Genomic DNA, 23,928 nt, shown 5'->3' with positions numbered 1-23,928 from the left:
ATACCAAGGATAAAAGGGGAAAATGAAAACTTCACAAATGAGAGCAATATCATATTTGGTAATTTTGGTATTTTGTAGACGTAAAATAATCTGTGTTGCAACATTGGTCTCGTAACCTTTGACATCCAAGATGGCCGCCCACGGTGAAAACAAAATCGGACGTGCTTCGTATAAATAGTTGATAAAATCAGTCTTCTGAAGTCTACAACTTCTTCTTTTATAGAGAAAACTCTACAGAAGGTAAGACCCTTTTTGTAGCTTTGTAAAAAATATATCAGACGCTATTTGCCTTTGAATTTGGTGCGAATTTGAACATTTGAATGCCCCCCTCCCACACCCACGCACATGGTCGCAGAACACAGTATTAATGGGCGACCCCCGTGGACAATAGTAGTTCGGGTATGAAGTAGTGCGTCACATTACTTGAAAAGGCCATAGTTTTTCTTCTGTGCACGTTAGCGAGGCTGAAACTGTGGTGAATGGTAGAGGAATACGTCAGTTTTGAGACAGTACGAGTTTGATTACGATGTTTGTTCGGTCGGGTTGGATTCGCGCCTGGATATTGTTACCGCCCGACTACTGTAAGTCGCCTGCAGTACGGTGACCTCCGCCGGGGGGCATATCAAAGTGGCTTTTAAAAGAGAACGAGCCGGCAAATTCAACCTCATTTTGCAGATATTTTGTAGATTGAACCTTGAAGTCAAGCATATAAAAATCTGGTACCTTAATTCTGCACCTTTCTATAAATTTTCAAGCGTCGAAGCATCTCACCTTGGGATCCTTAACTATATAAATCCCTATAGGAGAAATACTGTGGTCTGCAACCTTAACCCCCAGCGGGGATTGGCCATAAACGTTGCATTCGGTCAAATTTTACTGGTGTATCAGTAATTGACGTCGACTCACTTGAAATCGGTCGTTTTTCTTGCCGCCAGACCCGCCGTTGCCATGGCAACGGCCTCTAAGACCGCCCCCTATCCTTAACTATAGGACTTGGTGTGGACCCAGACACCGCTTCTCCCCCCCCCCCCCCCTGCGTCGTAACTAACCATGAACCTGACCTAAAATCACTTAGAACTTAAGAATATACAGTAATGATAACTTCCACGAAAAAAACCCCACCAGAATAGTAATTTTGTCTAGATAATGAGAGCGCTAAATGGCCCGTCATACAGGCCTTGCCCTGGGTCTTCCCCTATGCCGGGTCCTGAAGTGCAAAGCTGGCGATATCTCGGCAACCGTTCGGATGTTTGCAAAAAGCTTTGGTACACTTCTTCAACTAAACCTGTTACATTGCATGAACAAAAAAAACTAAGGTCAAGGTCGTCTTAAGGTCGCAGAACACAGTATTAATGGGCGACCCCCGTGGACAATAGTAGTTCGGGTATGAAGTAGTGCGTCACATTACTTGAAAAGGCCATAGTTTTTCTTCTGTGCACGTTAGCGAGGCTGAAACTGTGGTGAATGGTAGAGGAATACGTCAGTTTTGAGACAGTACGAGTTTGATTACGATGTTTGTTCGGTCGGGTTGGATTCGCGCCTGGATATTGTTACCGCCCGACTACTGTAAGTCGCCTGCAGTACGGTGACCTCCGCCGGGGGGCATATCAAAGTGGCTTTTAAAAGAGAACGAGCCGGCAAATTCAACCTCATTTTGCAGATATTTTGTAGATTGAACCTTGAAGTCAAGCATATAAAAATCTGGTACCTTAATTCTGCACCTTTCTATAAATTTTCAAGCGTCGAAGCATCTCACCTTGGGATCCTTAACTATATAAATCCCTATAGGAGAAATACTGTGGTCTGCAACCTTAACCCCCAGCGGGGATTGGCCATAAACGTTGCATTCGGTCAAATTTTACTGGTGTATCAGTAATTGACGTCGACTCACTTGAAATCGGTCGTTTTTCTTGCCGCCAGACCCGCCGTTGCCATGGCAACGGCCTCTAAGACCGCCCCCTATCCTTAACTATAGGACTTGGTGTGGACCCAGACACCGCTTCTCCCCCCCCCCCCTGCGTCGTAACTAACCATGAACCTGACCTAAAATCACTTAGAACTTAAGAATATACAGTAATGATAACTTCCACGAAAAAAACCCCACCAGAATAGTAATTTTGTCTAGATAATGAGAGCGCTAAATGGCCCGTCATACAGGCCTTGCCCTGGGTCTTCCCCTATGCCGGGTCCTGAAGTGCAAAGCTGGCGATATCTCGGCAACCGTTCGGATGTTTGCAAAAAGCTTTGGTACACTTCTTCAACTAAACCTGTTACATTGCATGAACAAAAAAAACTAAGGTCAAGGTCGTCTTAAGGTCGCAGAACACAGTATTAATGGGCGACCCCCGTGGACAATAGTAGTTCGGGTATGAAGTAGTGCGTCACATTACTTGAAAAGGCCATAGTTTTTCTTCTGTGCACGTTAGCGAGGCTGAAACTGTGGTGAATGGTAGAGGAATACGTCAGTTTTGAGACAGTACGAGTTTGATTACGATGTTTGTTCGGTCGGGTTGGATTCGCGCCTGGATATTGTTACCGCCCGACTACTGTAAGTCGCCTGCAGTACGGTGACCTCCGCCGGGGGGCATATCAAAGTGGCTTTTAAAAGAGAACGAGCCGGCAAATTCAACCTCATTTTGCAGATATTTTGTAGATTGAACCTTGAAGTCAAGCATATAAAAATCTGGTACCTTAATTCTGCACCTTTCTATAAATTTTCAAGCGTCGAAGCATCTCACCTTGGGATCCTTAACTATATAAATCCCTATAGGAGAAATACTGTGGTCTGCAACCACATGTGTCCCTAAAATCCCATATTTCATGAATTTTCTTAGAGTTAAATCAAGATGCCCAAGAGTGCCAAGAAGAGGAAAGCCAAGCGGGCGGACTTCAACAAGGTCAAGTTGAAGGTGGGGAAGAAGCTGCCCAAGGCTGATAATGTCACTGACACCACGTTCAAGTCCAGGGCCATCCACCTCCCCGACCAGCTCAAGACTGACGCTTCTCAGCCGACCAACTTCAGGCAACAGAATGTGAAGGTATGGTGAACTTGAACATGTGAGGTGTGAGTGGATCAAATCTTACAGCATCAACTTGTATATTTTTTCAAAAGATTTTCACTAAGTTGATGGCAGTAGCCTCAGAAAGAAAGTTTTTTTCTCCATTATTATAAACAGAGCAGTAGTTTGGCTAGACCATGTGATAAGTGGGAAGAATGTACATGTAAGGGCTTGTTTTTGTTTCAGGACCTGCTGACCCAGTGTAACCACTACAGCGCATCAGTACGCCATGAAGCCATCACAGGATTAAAGGACCTCTTAGTCCGACATCCCGCGGTCGTTCCCGCCCACCTCTCGTCTGTTGTCGAGAAGTGCTCGGAGCTTTTTGTCGACAAGGATCCCATTGTCAGAAAAGCCGCCATTGGCCTGTTACGTCACACCTTCAGCCAGGCATCGACCAATCAGATTTCGCCTTTCTTCTCCTTGATCAGTGCCCACTTATGCTGTGCCATGACGCATATCTTCGAAGACATCCGCCACGATTCGCTCACGGTGCTGGACGTGTGTCTCGAACACTTTCCATCTCTCTTAACGTCAAGAAGCGGGCAGATCCTTACCAACTTCGTTGGACAAATCTCGAGTATGAAGGACAAAGGTGTGAAGAAAGATGCAACATCTTCAAGTCACCGACTGTCTGTGAACCTTAACAGTAGGCTTACATCACTCCAGTGGAGAAGCAAGGTTCTGAACAGACTTCATCACTTTCTGAAGGCTATGTTATCAGAAAGTGACACAGGGGATAGGGAGAATAGAGAAGTGCAGAACAAGGGTTTTGCAGAGGAGGCCTTTGATGGGACCAGGTCTCTATATGTACAAGTATTTGCTTGTAGTAAATCACCCAGTTCTACGGGATACCGTATTGGGTAGGTTGGTTTCTTTGTTTAACAAGAAAATCAACAAAGATTTTAACATCCACACAGATGTGAAAATCCACAAAGATGGTAGATCCATAATAAGCATGATAGAAAAAGAAAGGAAATTCTTGAATAATTTGCGAACGCTCTTACTAGTAAGAACAATGAAAACTGCACTTTTTGAGTAAGTGAGGCATTGTGTTAAACCTGTTTATTTAATACAGTAGCGAAAAGCTTGCTACATACATTTATAGTTTTATGTAGGGAATTATTTTGCAACATTGTGAGTTATTATCAGTCACTTTCATCGCAGATACATGACTTGTATACATATTTTCTCTTAAGTCGTGTATTCAACTTTCACAGAACTACATTTTACAAAATATTGTTTAGAGCAATGCAGACAATGATCATACACTGTTGGCTCTGATATTTATATATTTTCTGTCTTTAATTCAATTTCAACAGTTCCATTTTTACACAACTACTACCATATTGTTTTCAGCATGATTAGAGATTTTCAGCATTCATGTATTTTCTGCATTGTATTCATCTTTAACTGTTCAATGTTTGCAGGACAACAACCCCTAACGCAGCCTCAACGTTCAGTCTGCAAGAGTTTGCAGAGTCCCTCCTGCCCCTGCTGTTGGAGACCTGGGTGGAGTCATCCCCAGGGGAGGGGGGGTCCCTGGTACACGCCGATGTCACGGACCTGCTCCAGGGGGTGGTGGATGTGCTGAGGTTACTGTGGCAGTGTCTTCAACACAGGGAACAGAACAAGCAACAAGACAGGCAAAAGGTACTAGACTTCAGAGAACAGTTTGATCAGGCCTTGGTGGTTCTTGGACATTTTAAAATGAAAATTAAACAGGATTACAACTTGAACCTTGAAGCTACAGCCATTCGTTTCAGGATCTTGTTGATTCGTTTGCAGTTTAGCATGATTTATTTCAAATCAGAAGACAAAGAAATCAAATTGCTGTATCTTTCTGAAGAATTCCAAACATAGATTTTCCCAGTTTATATAAGTTCAAAATAAACTGGGTAACATGTTACATAGTTGCTGTTGATACATGCAGTACATGTACGAATGATTATTAATTATAATGTAAAATATTCCTTTTTCTTCCTTTTCTAGATGGCATTCCTACAACACTACAAAAACATACACCTTCATCTGATGTCAGGGTTTCCATATATGGTCATGGAACAGTCCAAGAAGGGAAAGGGGCAGCAGAGGGAGCAGAGTGGAGGGACCAACGTTCAGGCATCCTCGACACTGAACTTGGGCATCTGTGATGTCATGACATGTAGCCTTGAACAAGGTAAACAATTTTCATCACGCAGTACTATGTTGACTTTGTCTTCTCCAAGACAATATATATTATCCTATATACTATTTGATAGTCAGTGAAATATGTCTGTCTTATTCAATTACTGTCCCTGAAAATTATAGATAATTTGTTTCTTCTCTATGATGAGCACATGTACAAGGATAAAGACTGCTCCTGCTAAAAATTTAACAAATTAGATATAAACAAAATTCTTACTAATTATAGATAACAATTAATAGCATGTACATCTGTATGAATTGGTGTGAAGTGAGCTTTTTCATCTTTCGTTATCGTATTCTTAGTTGCTTACTACAATGTACATATCCACTGTATATTGTATATCTGTATCTGTATTATGTTTATAGCCGGTGTAACCGCCCTTCGGTGTGGCAGCAGCTGGTTATATTACACTGAACGACCTAACATTTACACATTTAACTGTAAGCATTGTTTAAAGCTAGTATTGTCTAAAGTACCTACACCAGTAGCTTTTATAATCATAAAAATGTGAGTTCTGGTTATCATTGACTTTCTTTTTGTTTAAAATTCTGATTGAGATACAATTTGTTACGAATTGTAAGCCATGCATCCCCCTTTCAGACAGCAGCGGTACTGCAGCAGGGTGGCTGGACACAGTGTTGGATTTCCTGGTCAGTTGTTTGTCTGATGTAGATGAGAACTCAGCTGACCACATGGAGAGTGTTCTCAGGGTCATACAGCATGTTATCAAGGTGCTGCCACAACAAGGTAACTCCTCACTGTTTATGTTTAAAATTAAATATCAAAGCATGACATGAGAGCCGCCATTGCATAGATCCAGCTTAGTTCTGTGGAATGAATGTAGGGAACCTGGGATGATTTCAAGATGACACAAGATGTATGCTACAGCACTCATCGATTACTTCAGATAATTACATTTAAATTTCTCTTGTGGGCTATAGCTAGTGGATACAAGATAGAGATATCATGGTTCTATTCCTGGCATTTCCAGCTAGCTGCCCTTGAGAAAGGCACTTTACATGACTTCTCATCATATAATGTTTAAGTATGACTTGATTATGTGGTGAGGGCCACTATTGCATTAACCCAACTTAGGCCATGGTGATTCGATTATATGGACGGCATCCTAGGGGAACCTGAAAACTGATGTGTGTGCAAAAAAATAAAAGTTTTGCAAAAAAAATTTTGCCTTCATGGTCAAGGTTGAACAAATGACTCAACACACAAAGTATGGTATACCGATCAGTAGATAATGATTCTTCATTTTTTTTCTTTCACATCTTCTTATTTTTATTCTTATTTTTCTTCAGATCTGTGTGAGGACTTGCTCACAGCAGTACATGAGTGTTACCAGTCTGAGGAGACATCTAACAGGACCAGACAGCAAGTAGTGCACTTCCTGGCACAGTCATACCTACAGAGGGACCCAAGCTTACAGCAGTAAGGAGGAGTAGTAGTTTTGTCTGTTTAGACAAGGTGGCCTCTTTGATATTATATCTGGAGAATGTAGCTGTATGATGTTTTATTATCAAGTTTAACACTAAGGAACGTAACTCCATGATTTTGATAATGTACATGTACTTCCATTGTTAACATTTGAGTCTATACAAATTAGCTGTGAATTTGCTAATATTATTCTATGTCCAATACATTTTGTTAGATCCAGAGCAAGGCTTAACATTTTTGGCATATTACTCTACGACTTGCCCTTAATGGCAGTCATTAAATGTCCCTTACAAAATATGAAATATTATTGAATTACATTTAGAAAAGACAAATGAAATGCATTACATGCTCTTAACCTTGTTTTTCTCCAGGAGCAAGGTTCTGACCAACTGGGTGACCTCTTTGCCACACTATCTGGTTACCATGGAGACAGCCAACCCGCAACAGACTGAGGAGGTCCTGCATGTGGTTCAGTCTGCGGCCACTAGGGGGCACTCCTGCATGGTGGAAAATTTGATGGGGAACTTTCAAAACATCTATGGTATGATGTTGTATCTCATTGCTTTGCTGAGTCATCCTTCCTTTTCCCATCTTTCTTTCCACCCTCCCTTCCCTCCATCAATCCATCCATCCATCCATGTAGATAATACCTTAAGGCTGGGCTTTAAAGATGCAACTATATAATATATGAATTATAAAGTATAAAGTAGAGTGGATTCATTCCTCAAGCAGACATCTTTCACACTAGAATAACAAGAATAACACTAGAATAACTATAATACTCACAGGCGTAGGTGGACTACTGTGCTCCGTCACACCACCTCTTCAGAGACACCTGGTGCAGCTGCTATACCACCTACCCCTGCTAGGGGGCCTCGAGCTGTCCACGTTGGCCCAGGCTTGCAGACAGAGGAAAGTGGGAGTTCCTGTGGTCAAGTACCTCGTGCAGATCCTACTGGCAAGGTGGGTGGTTCTGTAACTTAGTTTAGGTTTGTAACTTGATTTCATGGGAGAGGGAGGAAGAAAATATCTATTTTATTTTATGCAATACAAGACATAATTTTTCATCATGGAAGCTTATCTGTGTTGGTAGTAATCATGATACAATGCTAAACTTTCTTCCAACACTAAGGTATTCACGGATCAAATTTTCAACAAGACAATACATAAGTTTTATGTGTGATGAGTTTATGATAAGAGATAATATAGTTCATAATTTTCTGTAGTATGAGAAAGATTTAATATAATACATGTGTGTTATTCTGTTATGATATCATATTTGTTGACTTCAAAATCTTGGAAGCATAAAGACTGCACCCCCCAAAAATATCTGTTTATTTGAACTCCAGGAGAGTTGTGTATGTGTAGAAATTAAAACTAGAAAGCATAATGTTTAACAAAGAATGAAATTAGGGATGAAATAGTTCTTTCCCAATGATGATACAGATTTTGATATTTACTTCATTTGGTTATTGTTTCGTTTACTCAGGTCATCTGCCATGGCTGTCTGTGAAGAAGAGAAGCCACCATTCGACACTCCCGACATTCTCAGCTTTCTCATGTCTATCATGATAGGTGAGGAAGACAGCATGTTTCTAGAAGTCTAGGCGATTGGTGCAAAAATTGGTGTCCTAGCAACTGTTGCTAAGAAACATGCTTTTGGAATTGGCTCCACCCTTGAAAATATTAAATCCATACTCAGGGTTCACCATACCAAGTTTTATGCTTTTACCACAATTTGAACAATTCTAGCTATATTTTGCACCAATTGCCTAGACTATAGTAAGGTGTTAAACGAATTAGACGAGCACATATACTGGTGCAGTGGCTTTGTAACGTTGTAATGAGACTGTATTAAACCTCAGTATGTTTATTTACCAAAGATTTACATATTTTATTATTACATGTAGGAAGATTTCTTGTTTTAATTGATGTACCCGACCCGCGGGAGGGCTGGGACGGAGGGTGATGCTTAATACACCGTGTTGTCTTTTATGTATGTCATACCAACCCAAAAAAACACACGTTTCAATATGAAATGCGCCTAAAGTTGAGAGAGTTTTTGTGTCCTGGAACAAAGAAATCGTAACAACATTGATTTCAACCTCCGAATTTGACATTCGAATTTTCGACAGCGGCGCAACCGGTGCACTCGAAATGCATTCTAAATATTCTATGGAAGCCCGTGTGATACAACTTAGAACCCCGTGTGATACGAAAAATTATCACCTGGTCCGGAACACCGTATGGAACGTTTTCGCGGCCCAGATATGACATAAATTGTATTATGAGTGCTTCTTTTTTATGAATGCCTTGTGGAATGAGATAATGCTATGTACCAATGATTTGGCTTCAACCCCAATTGTTATCAAAAACAGATTATCTTTAACATGATAATCTGTCGTCGTTTCAGGTCATTCGGTAAATGAGCTAAAGGATTTGCAGCAAGAGAAGACGACAGACGTCCAGGGTCCGGGCTGTAGAACCCAGATCTACTGTGTTAGTCTGGAACTCAGGCTCAGACAGAAGGCTCTAGCCAAGGTAAGGAGTGTTTGTTCATACGCAGTGCATGTAGAAAGGCATTTATGGTGTCATACATGCACATTACTACCTGCCTTAACTCATGGTAGCATGCGTTGTGCAGTGGTTAGTGACCCTGCCTCTGGACCATAAGGTTGTGACATATCTGAGTTTGAATCCCGGTTGTTGTCGCTCACCCGACATCCCCGCTACTGTAAAGGGTTGCACTCCATAGGATAGGACGTTAAGCCATGGTCCACTGTGCACTGTGTTTACCAAAAAGCAAATTTCACCGGTACAATGAACCTAGTATAAAGACTGTACATACAATATAGTATCTGTCTTCTCTGTCACGACCAGTGGAAAATTAGTTCTTAAGTGACCTTAACTAGTTCGAGATCACTTTCCCTTTTTTTCATAACAAACTTTTTTTAAAGATTTAGTCAAACTGGCAAGCATATATTTTAAGCATGCACAATTTAGTATAGCTAGTCAATGTATGTGGTCCAACTGGAAGGAATTTTACGGATCCAAAACAAGATTTCAAACGTCCACTCAACAGAAGTTTTCTTTTTTCCATTTTATGTTTCTAGTTTAATCTAAAAATCAGTGGTGTTGATATTTCTTTCTTCTCCAGTTTGCCTGTGAGTGCCTGCTGCAGTTTTCCAGCCCACAACAAGTATGGGAGGTGATGGAAACAGTGTTAGAGAGATGTCTGGTAAGAAATGGAACGGTAGTCTATGGTGTAGGAAGGGATTCAAGGTCTGATATAAAAAGCATTAGAATTCAGTCCTTCATATTGTGGACCCACATATATGTAGACACGTATGTAAATAATTATACAAGGAAGAATCTTGGGTAAGTGAAAGTAGAAAAAGGTTTGCAGGAATTTAATTGGGATAAATGAACAAAGAAGGTTTAAGATACAATTTCAAGACTGCCTTCTGTAACATTCCTTGATATAACTGAACGTATTGCAAACTTGAAATGTAATGTGATCTTTCATGATTTTTTTTTCAGGAACAGTTCCACACTCTGCCAACAGACACAGTGTACGCAGTGCTGGTTGCCATGGTAACACTGCTGCCCCCTGGGACAGAGATCAGTAGGGAGCTGCTGACTCCCATCATGCACTGCTGCTGGGCTGCCCTGGACTTTGCCATACATAAGTGAGTACTGTAATTCACTTTATCTTTAATAGCACAATTTCACGGTGTAAGGAAAATGGATATTTCCACTGAACTTTAACTTCACGGTGGCGGCAAGTGATTTACAGAACGGATGTGTGAAGGAATCATAAATAATAAAAACAGGTTTTTTACGGTGATGATAAGTTCACGGTACACAGGTGACAGTGAAAACAGTGAACATAAAGTTACAAGAATTACAGTATACTGAATGTTTTCTGTTCTTTAGTGAAAGCAAATCATTTCAAAACCATATGTTGTACACCAATAATCATTTCATAATCATTTTCTTACACAAAGATGCAATATTTTTAACCTTACAATTATTTGAAGAAAATTAAAATCTTGCATTGTGCTAAAACAGCAGGACACCTGTTTCTGATGGAGAGGCTGCAGCTGCAGAGGAAAACTGGCAGGGGGAGCTGCTGCACATAGCTCTGCAGGCCATGGCCAGCAGCCAAGGAATAGTTCAGTCATGGCTGAAGTGTGTTGAAGCATTCGTAAAAGGTATGGGCTAGCTGTCTTAATGAATTATTGTAGATAAGGTGACTATATCATGAGAATGTTTTTCATGTCATAGTTTTATTCATTTTCATACATGCTACTAAATGTAACATTCTGTTTAAGTAGATTTTTCTTAAAACCTGGTGAAACAGAAATCTCCTCCAGTCACTGACGAAATAACAGCCAAATAAATTAATCAAATCAATGACGTATGGAAGTAGATGCTACCTGAACGTTTTAACCGCTTACAAAATCTGTCCAGCTGCCTAAGCAACTGTTACCTTACATATTATCGTTTTGTGTTCTTCCAAAACTCAAATTTTGTCCTTTGAAATTTTAGCCGTTGTGTCAGTTTTTAATTTGCCTCAGAACTGCATAAAGCAGATAAGATGATAAGCATTATGCTTTTGTTGTCTCCATGAAAAATGGAGATATAGTTTTGGGTGTGTCTGTGTGTGTGTGTTTGTCTGTTTGTGTTTCCGCACTACTGTAGTCAGCGTAACTCAGGAACCTCTTGATGGATTACGATGATATTTGGTATGTGGGCAGGTGTTGTGAAGCCGAAGTTCAAGGTCGATTTTTTGTTTTGTAGGAGACACTGAGAGGTCAGATGTAGAAGCTGTGGCACAGGCGCTACTGAGGGTCATGCAGACCACAGAGCTGCAGCGCCCCTTGCAGCAGACAGGAGTACTGCAGAGAGTGGTAAAAACTGTCATGGTAAGAATCAATACATACATGTAGCACTACTACTGATAGAGATAGGCTTTTCTCAAATTTTACAATGTTTAGAAAAAACATATTTTCTTATATGGTATACATATCTTTATCATCAATAGTCAACATATTAAACAATCAAAAATGGGTGTTGGATCATGTGTTTGAGCTTCAGTTCTGTTATGACAGTATACATTGTCTATTTATTGTGTAATATCCCCTGCATTAACAGCATGTGTTCTTGTCTTTCATTTCCTAGGCTTGTTTGAGGCAAGAAGAAAATGAAAAGTTGCTGTCCTCTATGGTGTACCAGGCATCCTTGATCAAATGATTTATATATGTGTACGATGTGCAAAAGTACATACTAAACATATTGTTCAATATATATATTGTACAATGGACAACCTCAGCTGAGCAGTCTAATAATAAGTTGTCTTATCTTGAGAAAAACACTGTTTTAACCCTTTAGAATGTATTTAGGGTACAACAGTGAACAGAAAAAGTGCAATTTCGTGCACTTGAATGATAAGTATTGCAAAATACTTGATATTTTCTCCAGCACAATATAATTAAGGTTTCATACACATGAAAGCAAAAACTTATGATTACATAACCACTATTAAACGAATGTATCAGATCACAACTGTGTGTGTAGTCGTTTCTTGAACTTGTCCCTTCTCTTTTTTCAAAATAAAGATACGGATCAAGATGTTGATAAACAATGTATAACAAAGTTCATTTTAGAACAGTGGCACTGATAAAGTTTGTACCACAGACTGTTATGTCGTTCAGAAGTTCAATATGACACCAAAAGTGTCAATCAGATAAACTCCTTTTTCTCACGATGTTTCGAGAACTAGTATGAAGAGTTCAGAAAACAAACACATTACAAAACCGTTGCAATAGATAAACGCTGTGTAGTGGTGACCAAATGCTATGCACGGAGTGTGAAATAAGCGTATGATGATGGTTTCAGAACCAAGGACAGGTCGGCATTTCGAGGACGACTGTGTACTCTTTAGCACACTGAAGTAGCCGTTGGCGCCCCATTCTATATCATTTATGGGTTGGCAGCAGGTATAGGTTTAAACATGTATCCGTTGGGGATGACGTAGTAACAAAATGATGATGAAATGTAATAATAACCTAAAAATTGAAACTACCGTGTAGAAAGGTGCCCCTTTGTTCTACGAATGTCTAAGGCAAGGTCACGAAAGGTGTTCCAGAACACTATTACGTCACAGAACGCCATCTAGCGCCCTGACAACGGAACAACAGTGCGACACCGAACTTCGTACGGAGAACACGCTAGCTCGTAAGCGTCTTCGTAGTTCTCAGCCTTCGCATTGGTAGATTTTCCAGCCACAATGAGCCGAGTGGGTGACAAATGCCTGAGTGGCGTATTTTACGTCCTCACGGCGCTATCGTTGCTGAAAAAGGACAAGTCAGGAGAAGACAGGTCGAAGTTGAAAGTAACAGTTCACGCAGCAACTGGCCAGGGATGTTTCGGAACTGGAAAGTTCATGACAACAATCCGGCTGGGTGAGGACAAATTCAGAACTGGACTGAAGAAGGCGGCGTCTCTGATATGGGAGGAGTCTGCAGACTTTAAGTCATGGAAGGATCATGGCGACAAAGAAAATATTGTCTTGAAGATGAGGAAGGCAAAGAAATGCACCGAGCGAACGGTTGGAACCGTCACCATCAACGTAAAAGAGGCTCTGGAGATCAACCGCTACCTGATGGTCAAGAGGAGATACGTGGTGACACCTGTCGACAAGCAGCAGAAGGGCAGGGTGTTCATAGAGGTGTCCGTGACTGTTGATGAGGGGAAGCCAAATAAGGCACAAACCGCAGGTGAGAACGGGCCGGGGTTACAGTCAGTATTAGACTGGTCGATGAAATGTTGGTTTACAAGGTAAGACTTCAAGTGTAATTAGCTACAGCCGCAAAAAATACTTCCTCTAAGAGCATCAACATGTTTGATCCTACACGTGTAAAGCTGATTTGAGAAGTCTTGTGTATTGTAAACTTATTTTGTTTTAGATGATTGAAGATGTAAAGTTGAAGGCTTTGGTTTTGTTGCTGTATTGATCTGTGGTTGTGTTTTATGCACGGATTGCACGCCCTAACTAAAAGAAAACTGTATACGTAACGGTGATGAAATCCTGTCCATCTATTTCAGACAAGCCGTGTGCTTCTCACAAGGGCCGTAAAGCTGGGGATGGTACCGTCTCTCCGTCATCAGGACAGATCACAGGAGAGCCTGCTTTCGCATCAGTTCGGAGCGATCCCCAGAAGGATGAGTCCGCTACATCCACGGATGCACAGGCAGTGGCGCCACCTGCCGAGATCGATCCACGCTGCATGGAGCAGATCTCCGCCATCACCAGCCTGTATGGGGAGCTGATAGCGAAGCAGTCATCCTCGGCGGACTTGCTGACGTACGTCGACGGTCTCCGCGCCAAACTGGCTGTAGCGGCGCCGCACGTGTTGGACAATGTCGTCATCAAGAACATGGCGGCAAACGTTCCAGACGCCACGTACTACGAACTGCCAAATATGGCCGGCGAGGGTTCGGAGGGCCTGGGGAAGATTTTGAACGTTGTGCAGGGATTGGCCAAAGATGAAGACGCTCGCTTCCATTTCATCCAAAAATGGTATGTGGATGAGTTGTGTAAGGTGGCCATGGATGAAGCACCAGAAGTGCTGGGAGGAGGCTGATGTATACGCGTAGTTACGCCACCATGTGGCAGATACGGACTGCCCTAAAGTTCTTTTCTTGGACATCATTCAATGATCTATTTTGTCATTGCCCATAGATGTTTCAAGTTATTGAGAACCGATGAGGTTTGCTACACATGGGCGGGTAATAATGTAGTTACGCCACCAGGCGACGACGATGTAGCACTGCAAATTGTTCTTTTCAACATGATATCATTTTAAGGAACGTTTTTTTGATAGTCAGATATTAGCAAGCTTCGTTTTAGCTTGAACACACACCTCGATGTTACCCGTGTTATATCTTTCTATGTGTTATACATGTGTCTGATTATCCCTTGAATGTTATGCTATTATAACTACCAAGAACTGTACATAACAAAAGTTTTTGTACCTCTATGACTTGGTATTATTTCCAATGAACGTTCTTTAAATAGTCAAGTTATAGTCAGGTGAGTTTAACTTGATTACAACTATATGTTACCGGTGTTAATGCTTTATATTTCTTACATGTGATGTCGATTGACTTTCTGTTTGTTATAGTGTTAATCAAAAAGAACTGTACATAGCAAAAGTTTTTTTTCAAGGAACGTCCTCACAATGGACTGTCTTAAAATGAAGGGAACTACTGTTTCCATTCTATTTCTCGAACAACTGTTACCTTAACTTAATGTGTGTTCAAGCATTAAAACGTGCTATGTTCAATGCAATAACTTTTTCATATTCCGATTGAAAAAAGGAATATCACAACAGTTGTACATAGAAGCACAGTGTATATATATGTTCGGCTGGTGTTGGTAAGTTGCTTCTGTGCATTATTTCGGTAAACACTTTATATGGAAATGAATAAAGTTGTTTTTTTCCTCTGTAAGAAAGTACAAGTTTGTATGTTGGTTTCACTTTATCACTTGCTCTAGAGAATGTTTAACTAAACTACAGTATTTTAAAGTGTCTTGTCCCAGTATTTTCACAGTTAACTACATTATATTATTGTATTCATTTATTTGTATTTGTATAGTCAGTATAACCGCCCTTTGGCGTAACATACCAGCTTCGTACATACCCGTAGCCAGGATTTTGAATGGGGGGGTTCTTTTTAATGTTTAAGGGACCAGCGAGCGCCGTAGGCGCGAGACGAGCGCCGCAGGCGCGAGCTTCCTAGGGGGGTCCGGGGGTATACCCCCCCGGGAAATTTTAAAATTTGAACCGTCTGATATGGCATTTCCTGTGTTTTTGAGCGGATTTCAAAGGAAGAAATCAGAGACAAAGGCACGCGACGCGGAGGCAGCTGGTTATATTACGCCGAACCACCTGTAACACATTACTTTGCACATCTAACTGTAAGCGTTGTTTAAAGCTATCTAATGAGGGTGCTCCTACAGTACTTGATGGCAACTAGTACCACTATACGATAATTTGAGGGAAAATGGAATTTTCAACACAATTCTGATAATTCTGGTACACAAATATTTCAACAAATTATCGCGACTGTGTGTGACAAATTAAAATGCACCAACAAATAATGAGCATACGGAAAAGGAACGGTTCTAGGCGCCGCGCGAGGAGTCCATGTAACATCGTGTCATGGTAGACCATACCTATATTCACGAGCATATCACCTCTTGTACGTAATGACCATGAGTAAAAAGGTAAAGGTAGTCTCATAGCCTTCGTGAGGCCGCAGGGGTAGTGGATTGTTATCCCAGGTGTCTTGGACACGGTATTGGAAGGCGGAGCCCATCGATATATATCCCTCTCCTTCCACCGCCTTGCTGCATGAGTAGGTTAGGATATCTATTTTAGAAAATCAACATATTGAGGAGTGCTCTGGAACAACATCAGTTTCTTGTTACCAAGGAAACAGATATAATTATAAACAGCTGACCGACAGGACGAAATGGCTGTCAGGCGACTGACGTATTTCTTCCTTCTGGTCTCCGTGTATGTTGACAGCCTCGCTAACAAAGGTAGGTGTACTTGACGTTTGAAAATTATACTACATCTAGAGTATACCGTAACAACGTGTAAAACGTGAGATGGCTGTTATAATTTACGTAGTAACTTTATATCAATTATGTGCAATACACATTCTGGGTACCTCAAGGATAACTTTAACTCGATGAGAGCCGAAACGCCTGCATGCTACAATTTGATCTTGAGTGGATGAAATGACATGGTAATAAAAACCTAGTAAACCTCTGCTTCGTTTCTTGTCGCTTGAACAGTGGAGATGTCCGACTATTGTGGATCATCTCTGAACATCACTGGCCCGGGGGAACTGGGATGGACTAAGTACACTTCCATCACTGACTGCATGGTGGCGCTCGTGCCTCACCGCAAAGATGTGTACATCACTCTACACTTCGACCAAGTGGACATCGCAGGAAACTTTTTCTGTTACGACAAGATTTACATTTGTTCACACAGGTAGAATCCATTTTTTAAGTCTTAGACTAGATAGATTTGTCCTTTTCCCGTTTTAAGTTAATCATTGTTTTACAGATACCTAAACTTAAGAATATGATATTTCGTCCCGAAGCAAGCGACATCTTTATTTCATATCGGTATTGCATGGCCAGTAAAACCGTTAGACGGTCAAAGACAGCAGCTTTACCAGAACTGTTCGTCTTATACGTTCATAACGTTGCTGTTGCCTCCATGATTTGGTGATGCCTAAGGGGCGGGGATCTGAAGAGTGTTTTTGTTCAGGTGCATACACTGTGTGACCTTTTATTGTACTTAATCTTGCACTACTTAATCTTGCATGACCTTTTATAGTACACGATCTTTTCCTGTCTCCCTCACTAGACCGTGCACTTCTCACACCGCCAACCTGATCATCTGTTCGGGTCGTACCGGGGGGTTTAAGGGCGCTACCGGCGGGACCGTGTACATCAGACTCCCGACTGCTAACCAGGCCGTCAGCGGGTCCTTTACCCTACACTACTACCTCATCAAGGATCCCGGTGAGAGATAGAGATATTAGTAGAGACTCGGAGGGTAGTTTAACCATTGTTGATGGATAAATGTATGGATACCTTTATTGTAGATATATTCCCACTGAGTTAAGTACAGGTCACATTATAGATACATGTATTCATTGTCAAGCTAACATATGTAATGATATATGTTGATAGAGTTATAAGGACTCAAATGACTGTGTATCTCTGTTATATTATACCTGACCCTTACCCCTTCCCTCATGACCTCAATGAAAAGCGGCCTGCGTGCCGATTTGAGCTTATCATGAATAAACAAAGGTTCAAACAAACAAACTCTGTAATCACTAAAAACTTGGCATTATTTTGTTTCCAGCATTCGCGTACAGGTCTAAAAAATCGTCGATTTCTGAAGATATCCTGGAGGCAGCGATCGGCGTGGGGCTCCTGTTGGTGTTCGTCGTGGGTTACCTGCTCGTCCGCTGGCAAGCCCGTATGATCAGAGAGGGGGTCAATGACGTAGTCGAGGACGCGCACATAGCACCACATTCGTCACCGACTCAGGATGAAGAGCTTGGATTGGAGGAGACTGGACCAATCAGCGCGTCTGATATCCATGTTAGTGACGTCACGTTGACAGAAATTCCTCCGCCGCCAACATACGAGGAGGTTATGGGCACGCCCCCCTCCCACACTACTGACGTTGATGAGGACTGCCCCACGCATGCGCCAAACAGGGAGCTGGATGCATCAAGTGGACAACAAAACATTGATAAAGGAAGCGTTATATAGAAATAAAAATGAAAAGATCTGTTTTGATCACGATTAATCACGAGTGTACTACATGAACTTGTCATTACTGTAGTGACATCTTTGCTGCAGAAAAGTTGCTTTTTTGATTTTGAGAGGGGGTAGTGTTTAGTGCCTCTGTGCATGCTGGCACCACTGGCATGATCCTGTTTGTTTTTGCATAACCGGTAAACAAGCTCAGGGTGTAACACATCATCACCAGTGTAAGTACAAATATCACCGGAAAATCATATATTTATCAGAATTTGGGTGGTTGAAGAAATTGAAACTCTCACTCACTCTCTCCCATAGCTTGAATAGCATAAATTGAAACGGTCGTTGTAATATAGTAGCTTGAGGGATATCCTTCATTCTGTTGTTCATCAATAAAACACAAGAGACTCTCCAACTATCTCATCTTTTGTGACAGGCGGTAGCTGGAAATTAGTCTGAAGGGAAGGAAATTAAATTTTCCGCAGCCATAGGCATAAAGGACCTGCCCACATCCTCTCATGAATAATGTCACGTTTTATGTGTGTCGATTCACATGACATCTCTAAATGCAGTCACGTTGGATACATGTAGGTATTAAGATGTAACATGAACGGTATAGACACTTCAGTATTGGATGGAGCGAGCCACGTGTCTTGAAACCTCTCGGCAAGTGAAAAAAGGCGCACTCTGTCCATAGCCTTTCTAAACCTCACTTCTTCTACACATGGGGGCCGGGCTGTGAGACGATCATCATCTCGGCCTCCATGACAAGTGACGCAGTGTAGTCAGCGACTGTACGGCAGCCCTTCCACTGGCCAGGCACCTAACGGTTACAATATGTAGGAGGCCTACATGTCATCAGGCCCTGGCAGCGAGAGATTGCATCTGTGCCACACAGGCTAGTTCTACCACAAACGACCGAAGGGTTTGGACCTACATCAGGACAATCGTAACAGGTTAGCACAAAGCTGTTCAGAATCTTTTTCACAACTTTCCTGACGTTTATGAGGAAGGAGAAACGTAATGGCTGTAAGAAACGGAGTCCCCGCCATCTTGCTATTTTGCTTGGCCCTTCTGACTGCCAACATGGCCTTAGATAGTGTCTGTTTTCCTGAGTGTCAGAACGCTGACTGGTTTAAGTGTGTGTATGGCACGGCGTTGGCACCACATCCGTCTTTGAAAGAATCATCAACATGTGTCTTATGCAATGGTCAAGAACAACGTATACGTAGTATCAGGAATTCATCAGTTTCGACATCACAGCGTATAGTATGCTTGATTCACATGCGATGGGCTTTCGCAATCAGAGGCTTCTCATTCGGTGTTCTATCAGCAAAGAACTTACCACCCTTCGGCCGTTATGGTGTGACAAGCTTGGTCCTGATAGACGATGAAATAACGGACGTTGAGGAAAATACCTTCGGCGAATTTGCGCGTCTAGGCACCTTGGGCTTGGATTTCAACAAGTTGACATATTTAAACCAAAGCTCGTTCATTGGTTTAGGGCAGCTCCGTATACTGTCCTTATCCAACAACAGAATAGCGCAGATCAACCGAGGGTGCTTCAGGCACATGCCTTATCTTTTATCGCTAAACCTCGAGAACAACTTGTTAAACCAAGTAGACCCTACCTGGTTCAGCAAGCCAAACATGCTCGCTTACCTGAATTTGGGGGGCAATGACATTCAGAACATTCCACCATGCACACTTAAAGATGTCGGCAAGGTTACTAATTTGTTCCTTGACAGAAATTCCCTGTCTTGTTTGGATTTGGGTGACACATGGCCGGTGGGTTTGTCAGAATTCAGAGTTGGTGGGAACAGGCTGATGACTGTACGTGACGAACTGCCACATAGAATAGAATGGAACTTAGCCATCAATACTGATGACAACACTCAGCACATATCTGTCGAGTTTCCAAACTTCTACTCCTGCCTCATACATGATCCGGAAAGAAACGAGAAGTCGTTCATGTGGGCGTTTGGGCCAACAGACGACATACCCATCACTGCATGTTCTGTGCTAACGGCGTGGAATAGTCCTGAAAAACAGATCAGGAGTCGGACCCCCTTTGTAGTTCTCCTCAGCGACATCCCGGACAGGCAGATGATTCACTACCCCGATGTATGCACGGAAGCGTGGACACATAGTCTGGGTATTACCGTAGGCCTGGGAGGGAGCTCAAGAATGCAACTGGTTTCTTTTGGCAAGGGGAATCTAACTATGACAACTGTTGCCATGACGGTTTTCAACACACCAGGCACACACACAGCCAACGCTACAGGCTTCCCTGACGACGTCCCCAACACTACACACACAAACAACATAAACTGCATCTTTATCTCAAAATACAACCTATTCCCGCTGATCTTCAACAATGTTCCTTCAGTGCCGAGAAAGACACACAAAATGTGTCCCATGGACGCAACCATTGTGACGTCTACCTTCTCAACCAGACCTGCACAAACTAGTGAAGAGAACATGTCTTTGCCACCAATAAACCAAAGCACAACGACATTGATGTCTACTGTTCAGGCCAGCACTCAGCAGACCAAGATTGTGAGAGGCGTATCAGCAGCAGATCCTTTTCCCATCCCTGTTGTTGCCTCGGTGATGGGTATTCTGCTATTGGTACCCATTGTAGGGACCCTGGTAAAGATATACCAGCTTAAGCGTGAAAACAACTACATACAGGCAAACAGTCATGCCGAGAATACAACTGTTTTCACACAACCAGGTCTTGTCGCCTGTGGGACATTTCCTGCAAACTTCGTGTACACTCAGAACACATATTCTGACAGTTCAGATGATTTGGCCATGTCTGCTCCCTCGCCCACGTACTATACAATCCCCGATAATATAGCTCTCGCACAGCGACCTCTTCCTGCCCTTCCAGAACCCCGGGACAATGTCATCTCTACCGCTGTCAGATCAGCAGCTTATAACAAGTTCAACACGCTCCCTGCTGTAAAAACGTCACTTCACGAAAGTCGGGGAGTTGCAGCATCTTGTAGGTCATTGCCAGCTCTTCTTCAGTCTTTCACAGCCACCGATTGTGACTCGGACAGTCCTGATGATGACACGGTTCGCTTCTACGCGGCTGCTGCCGATCCATCAATCCTAACAGTCACGAAGACCAGGCAAAATCACCGGACCTACCAAGGCGGCAGTATTGCTGTATCGTCCCGCCGCCAGACTTGGTTTGGAAGGCCTCTTACTACATATAGTACGCCTAGGGAAGCCAGGCATCATTGTGTTACTTCATATGGTAATCCCTGTTGGCCATTTGTGATCGCAAAGCCAAGGAAGGGGGCTCCAAGAAGTGTAAGATGGCGAAAGTCCCTGCCTATCCATCCTTACATCAATTGGTCTCAAGAGATTTCAAGGGTGGGAACAGAAAATACAGAATGTCGAGAGCCCTACTGGTCATCCCTCCCCTTCACACTCCCAAACACCTACTGGCCATGGCGGATCCCAGGTGAGGGAACCCGTAAGACACCACGGTGTGCGTCCCTCTTCACACTACCAAACACCTACTGGCCATGGGAGATACCAGGGGAGGGAACCCGTAACACACCACGGCGTGCATCCCTTCCCCTCATCACACTACCTAACACCTACTGGCCATGGGAGATACCAGGGGAGGGAACCCGTAACACACCACGGCGTGCATCCCTTCCCCTCACACTACCTAACACCTACTGGCCATGGGAGATACCAGGGGAGGGAACCCGTAACACACCACGGCGTGTATCCCTTCCCCTCATCACACTACCTAACACCTACTGGCCATGGGAGATCCCAGGGGAGGGAACCCGTAAGACAGCACGGCGTGCATCCCTTCCCCTCACACTACCTAACACCTACTGGCCATGGGAGATACCAGGGGAGGGAACCCGTAACACACCACGGCGTGTATCCCTTCCCCTCATCACACTACCTAACACCTACTGGCCATGGGAGATCCCAGGGGAGGGAACCCGTAAGACAGCACGGCGTGCATCCCTTCCCCTCACACTACCTAACACCTACTGGCCATGGGAGATCCCAGGGGAGGGAACCCGTAACACACCACCGCGTACGTCCCTCTCAGCACTACCTAACACCTATTGGCAATGGGAGATTCCTAAGGATCGTCCCCAAGACAGGCACGATATCGATCCCTCCCCATCCTCCTTTAACTCCAACTAGCTCAATGATAAGGATGAGGTTGTCGTTATCCATATTATGTAATATCCATAAAGATCTCATGTGTTTTTTGGAGCACCGTCTTGTTACTTTTGAGCAACTGCTTGTGACAGAACTACATTCAGTTGAAATACATCAGTCATCAATTGAATAGAGCTACATCTGATGCACATTGGTAGATTTGATACTAATCCCGCCCAATTTGTCTTCACATCAAAATGGTTCAGTGGTATTTTTGCAATCAATTCATATAGATCTAGAATCTGTTTACTAATAGATGAATGAATGAAGACTTTTGCTGCACATTTTTGCCACACTGGGCTAAGTACAGGTCACAACAGGGCAAAACATGTTGAACAGATACAGTTAACAGATACAAAATAAAACTAACTATCATAAGATAAATTCAACTTCTCCTCTCTTGTCAGTTATAGTAGAGATAAAAGAACAGATATGTTTCTCGATGGAAGGTTTGTCTAGATGCATTAGGAAAATGATTTTTTCTACAGTACTTTAGTGTATGAAATAGGGAAACAGGTTTTGTACAAGCATTAAAAAGAAAACAGATTTCCCGTGTGGTTTTCCACAGCAAGGACAATAATAATCTTTGTTTCAGTAGGAACAGAAGTGAGAAGAATTGATGGGTCCAAAAATCTAGCTGTATTGCGTTTTTGGAGGTTCCAAGATTTGCCCATATAAAAAAAAAAAAGCAGTCCTGTTTGAAAACAACTGACGTTCATTAATAAAACATCTCGAAAGTGCCAGAAATTAAAAGGCAGGAAATTGTCTGGAGTTTCAGGAAGAAGTAATTACAACCACCTCGGGTCCTGGCCTATTCTCATTACATGTTTTAATCAACAGAATAAGTCTGTGTGACCTATAGATGCATATTACAACATAAATAAAACACAGCTATGTAGTAGTAGATGTAATAGTAGTAGTAGTTCCTATGTACTTCTGAAATGTCTTTCTCATTGTACTATTATCAAGACATCAGTTCTGAATGATGAAACTCACAGAATGATTCACTGCTGGGTTGACAGTCCATAGCTCAGGGCCCCGTTCTCATTGCTTTGAGGTAAATGTATGTCTGACTTAAGTCAGTTAAACCACCACCTATTTCAATACCATTGCATTGATCATCCTATATGCAAATGCGGTAATCATAGTGAATCAACTAAACACCACCTTCTATATTGTAAAGTTTATACCAACCAAAGAAGTACTCTGTTATCATCTCTTTCCAATGTACTAGTAGTAGTGTATATAATGATTATCTGATAAATGTATTAATGTAGAAAAGCATGACTGCACATGTGATTTATTTGATGGTACGGATTTATTTGTTAACATGCGTATATAATAAGTTGTGAAGAAATGTATTTTTAGTAAATTAGCAAAGTGCATGTACTGGCCACTTATGTTGCCACTGCGAGCTGTGTGTGAAAAATTTAAAATGCATTTTGATCCAGTAATAGTATGGCGTGCATGGAAGCTAAATCTTCCTCCGGTCATGACGGAAGGATAAATGCTACATAAAGCATTTACAGGTTCAATCAGAATTCTCCAAGATCCGCTCCTCAAGGACAATGGACAGTGGACCGAAGTTCAAGTTGGTGTTTCATCCTTAGGACTGCAGCATTGGCCAGTAGCGCACGTGCAAGTCAGAAGAGTGTTAA

At 42.3% G+C, this 23,928-nt stretch overlaps 3 protein-coding genes across 3 annotated transcripts; all 3 read left to right on the top strand.

The window, feature by feature from the left end:
* Positions 1 to 107: 107 nt before the first annotated feature.
* LOC136447836 (testis-expressed protein 10 homolog) lies at positions 108 to 12,269 on the top strand. Its single transcript, XM_066446928.1, has 16 exons — positions 108 to 240; positions 2,835 to 3,038; positions 3,246 to 3,922; positions 4,490 to 4,712; positions 5,052 to 5,238; positions 5,848 to 5,994; positions 6,558 to 6,687; positions 7,065 to 7,234; positions 7,482 to 7,656; positions 8,183 to 8,268; positions 9,107 to 9,234; positions 9,851 to 9,931; positions 10,234 to 10,382; positions 10,765 to 10,907; positions 11,497 to 11,621; positions 11,878 to 12,269. The coding sequence occupies exons 2-16, from the start codon at positions 2,847 to 2,849 to the stop codon at positions 11,947 to 11,949; spliced, it is 2,685 nt and encodes an 894-aa protein (XP_066303025.1). The 5' UTR covers positions 108 to 240; positions 2,835 to 2,846; the 3' UTR covers positions 11,950 to 12,269.
* Positions 12,270 to 12,909: 640 nt separating this feature from the next.
* Positions 12,910 to 15,188, top strand: LOC136447573 (uncharacterized). The gene is made up of 2 exons (XM_066446572.1): positions 12,910 to 13,475; positions 13,804 to 15,188. Exons 1-2 carry the CDS (start codon positions 12,986 to 12,988, stop codon positions 14,340 to 14,342), a joined length of 1,029 nt encoding a protein of 342 aa, XP_066302669.1. The 5' UTR covers positions 12,910 to 12,985; the 3' UTR covers positions 14,343 to 15,188.
* A 1,022-nt stretch (positions 15,189 to 16,210) lies between these two features.
* LOC136447819 (uncharacterized) lies at positions 16,211 to 18,476 on the top strand. The gene is made up of 4 exons (XM_066446887.1): positions 16,211 to 16,306; positions 16,565 to 16,766; positions 17,148 to 17,305; positions 17,655 to 18,476. Exons 1-4 carry the CDS (start codon positions 16,237 to 16,239, stop codon positions 18,068 to 18,070), a joined length of 846 nt encoding a protein of 281 aa, XP_066302984.1. The 5' UTR covers positions 16,211 to 16,236; the 3' UTR covers positions 18,071 to 18,476.
* Positions 18,477 to 23,928: the final 5,452 nt, after the last annotated feature.

Source organism: Branchiostoma lanceolatum, chromosome 13 (assembly GCF_035083965.1).
Source record: "Branchiostoma lanceolatum isolate klBraLanc5 chromosome 13, klBraLanc5.hap2, whole genome shotgun sequence".
NCBI classification, from domain to species: domain Eukaryota; kingdom Metazoa; phylum Chordata; class Leptocardii; order Amphioxiformes; family Branchiostomatidae; genus Branchiostoma; species Branchiostoma lanceolatum.
This window is presented reverse-complemented; position numbering and strand designations above follow the sequence as displayed.

What these genes read in the sequence shown, in the direction of transcription:
- LOC136447836 (XM_066446928.1), top strand. Translation starts at nt 2,847, where the DNA reads ATGCCCAAGAGTGCCAAGAAGAGGAAAGCCAAGCGGGCGGACTTCAAC. An exon ending in CTGGACTTTGCCATACATAA is followed by an intron (nt 10,383 to 10,764) that starts GTGAGTACTGTA and finishes GTGCTAAAACAG; the next exon opens with CAGGACACCTGTTTCTGATG. An exon ending in GAGTGGTAAAAACTGTCATG is followed by an intron (nt 11,622 to 11,877) that starts GTAAGAATCAAT and finishes TTCATTTCCTAG; the next exon opens with GCTTGTTTGAGGCAAGAAGA.
- LOC136447573 (XM_066446572.1), top strand. Translation starts at nt 12,986, where the DNA reads ATGAGCCGAGTGGGTGACAAATGCCTGAGTGGCGTATTTTACGTCCTC. An exon ending in AAATAAGGCACAAACCGCAG is followed by an intron (nt 13,476 to 13,803) that starts GTGAGAACGGGC and finishes CATCTATTTCAG; the next exon opens with ACAAGCCGTGTGCTTCTCAC.
- LOC136447819 (XM_066446887.1), top strand. Translation starts at nt 16,237, where the DNA reads ATGGCTGTCAGGCGACTGACGTATTTCTTCCTTCTGGTCTCCGTGTAT. An exon ending in TGACAGCCTCGCTAACAAAG is followed by an intron (nt 16,307 to 16,564) that starts GTAGGTGTACTT and finishes TCGCTTGAACAG; the next exon opens with TGGAGATGTCCGACTATTGT. An exon ending in ATTTACATTTGTTCACACAG is followed by an intron (nt 16,767 to 17,147) that starts GTAGAATCCATT and finishes CTCCCTCACTAG; the next exon opens with ACCGTGCACTTCTCACACCG.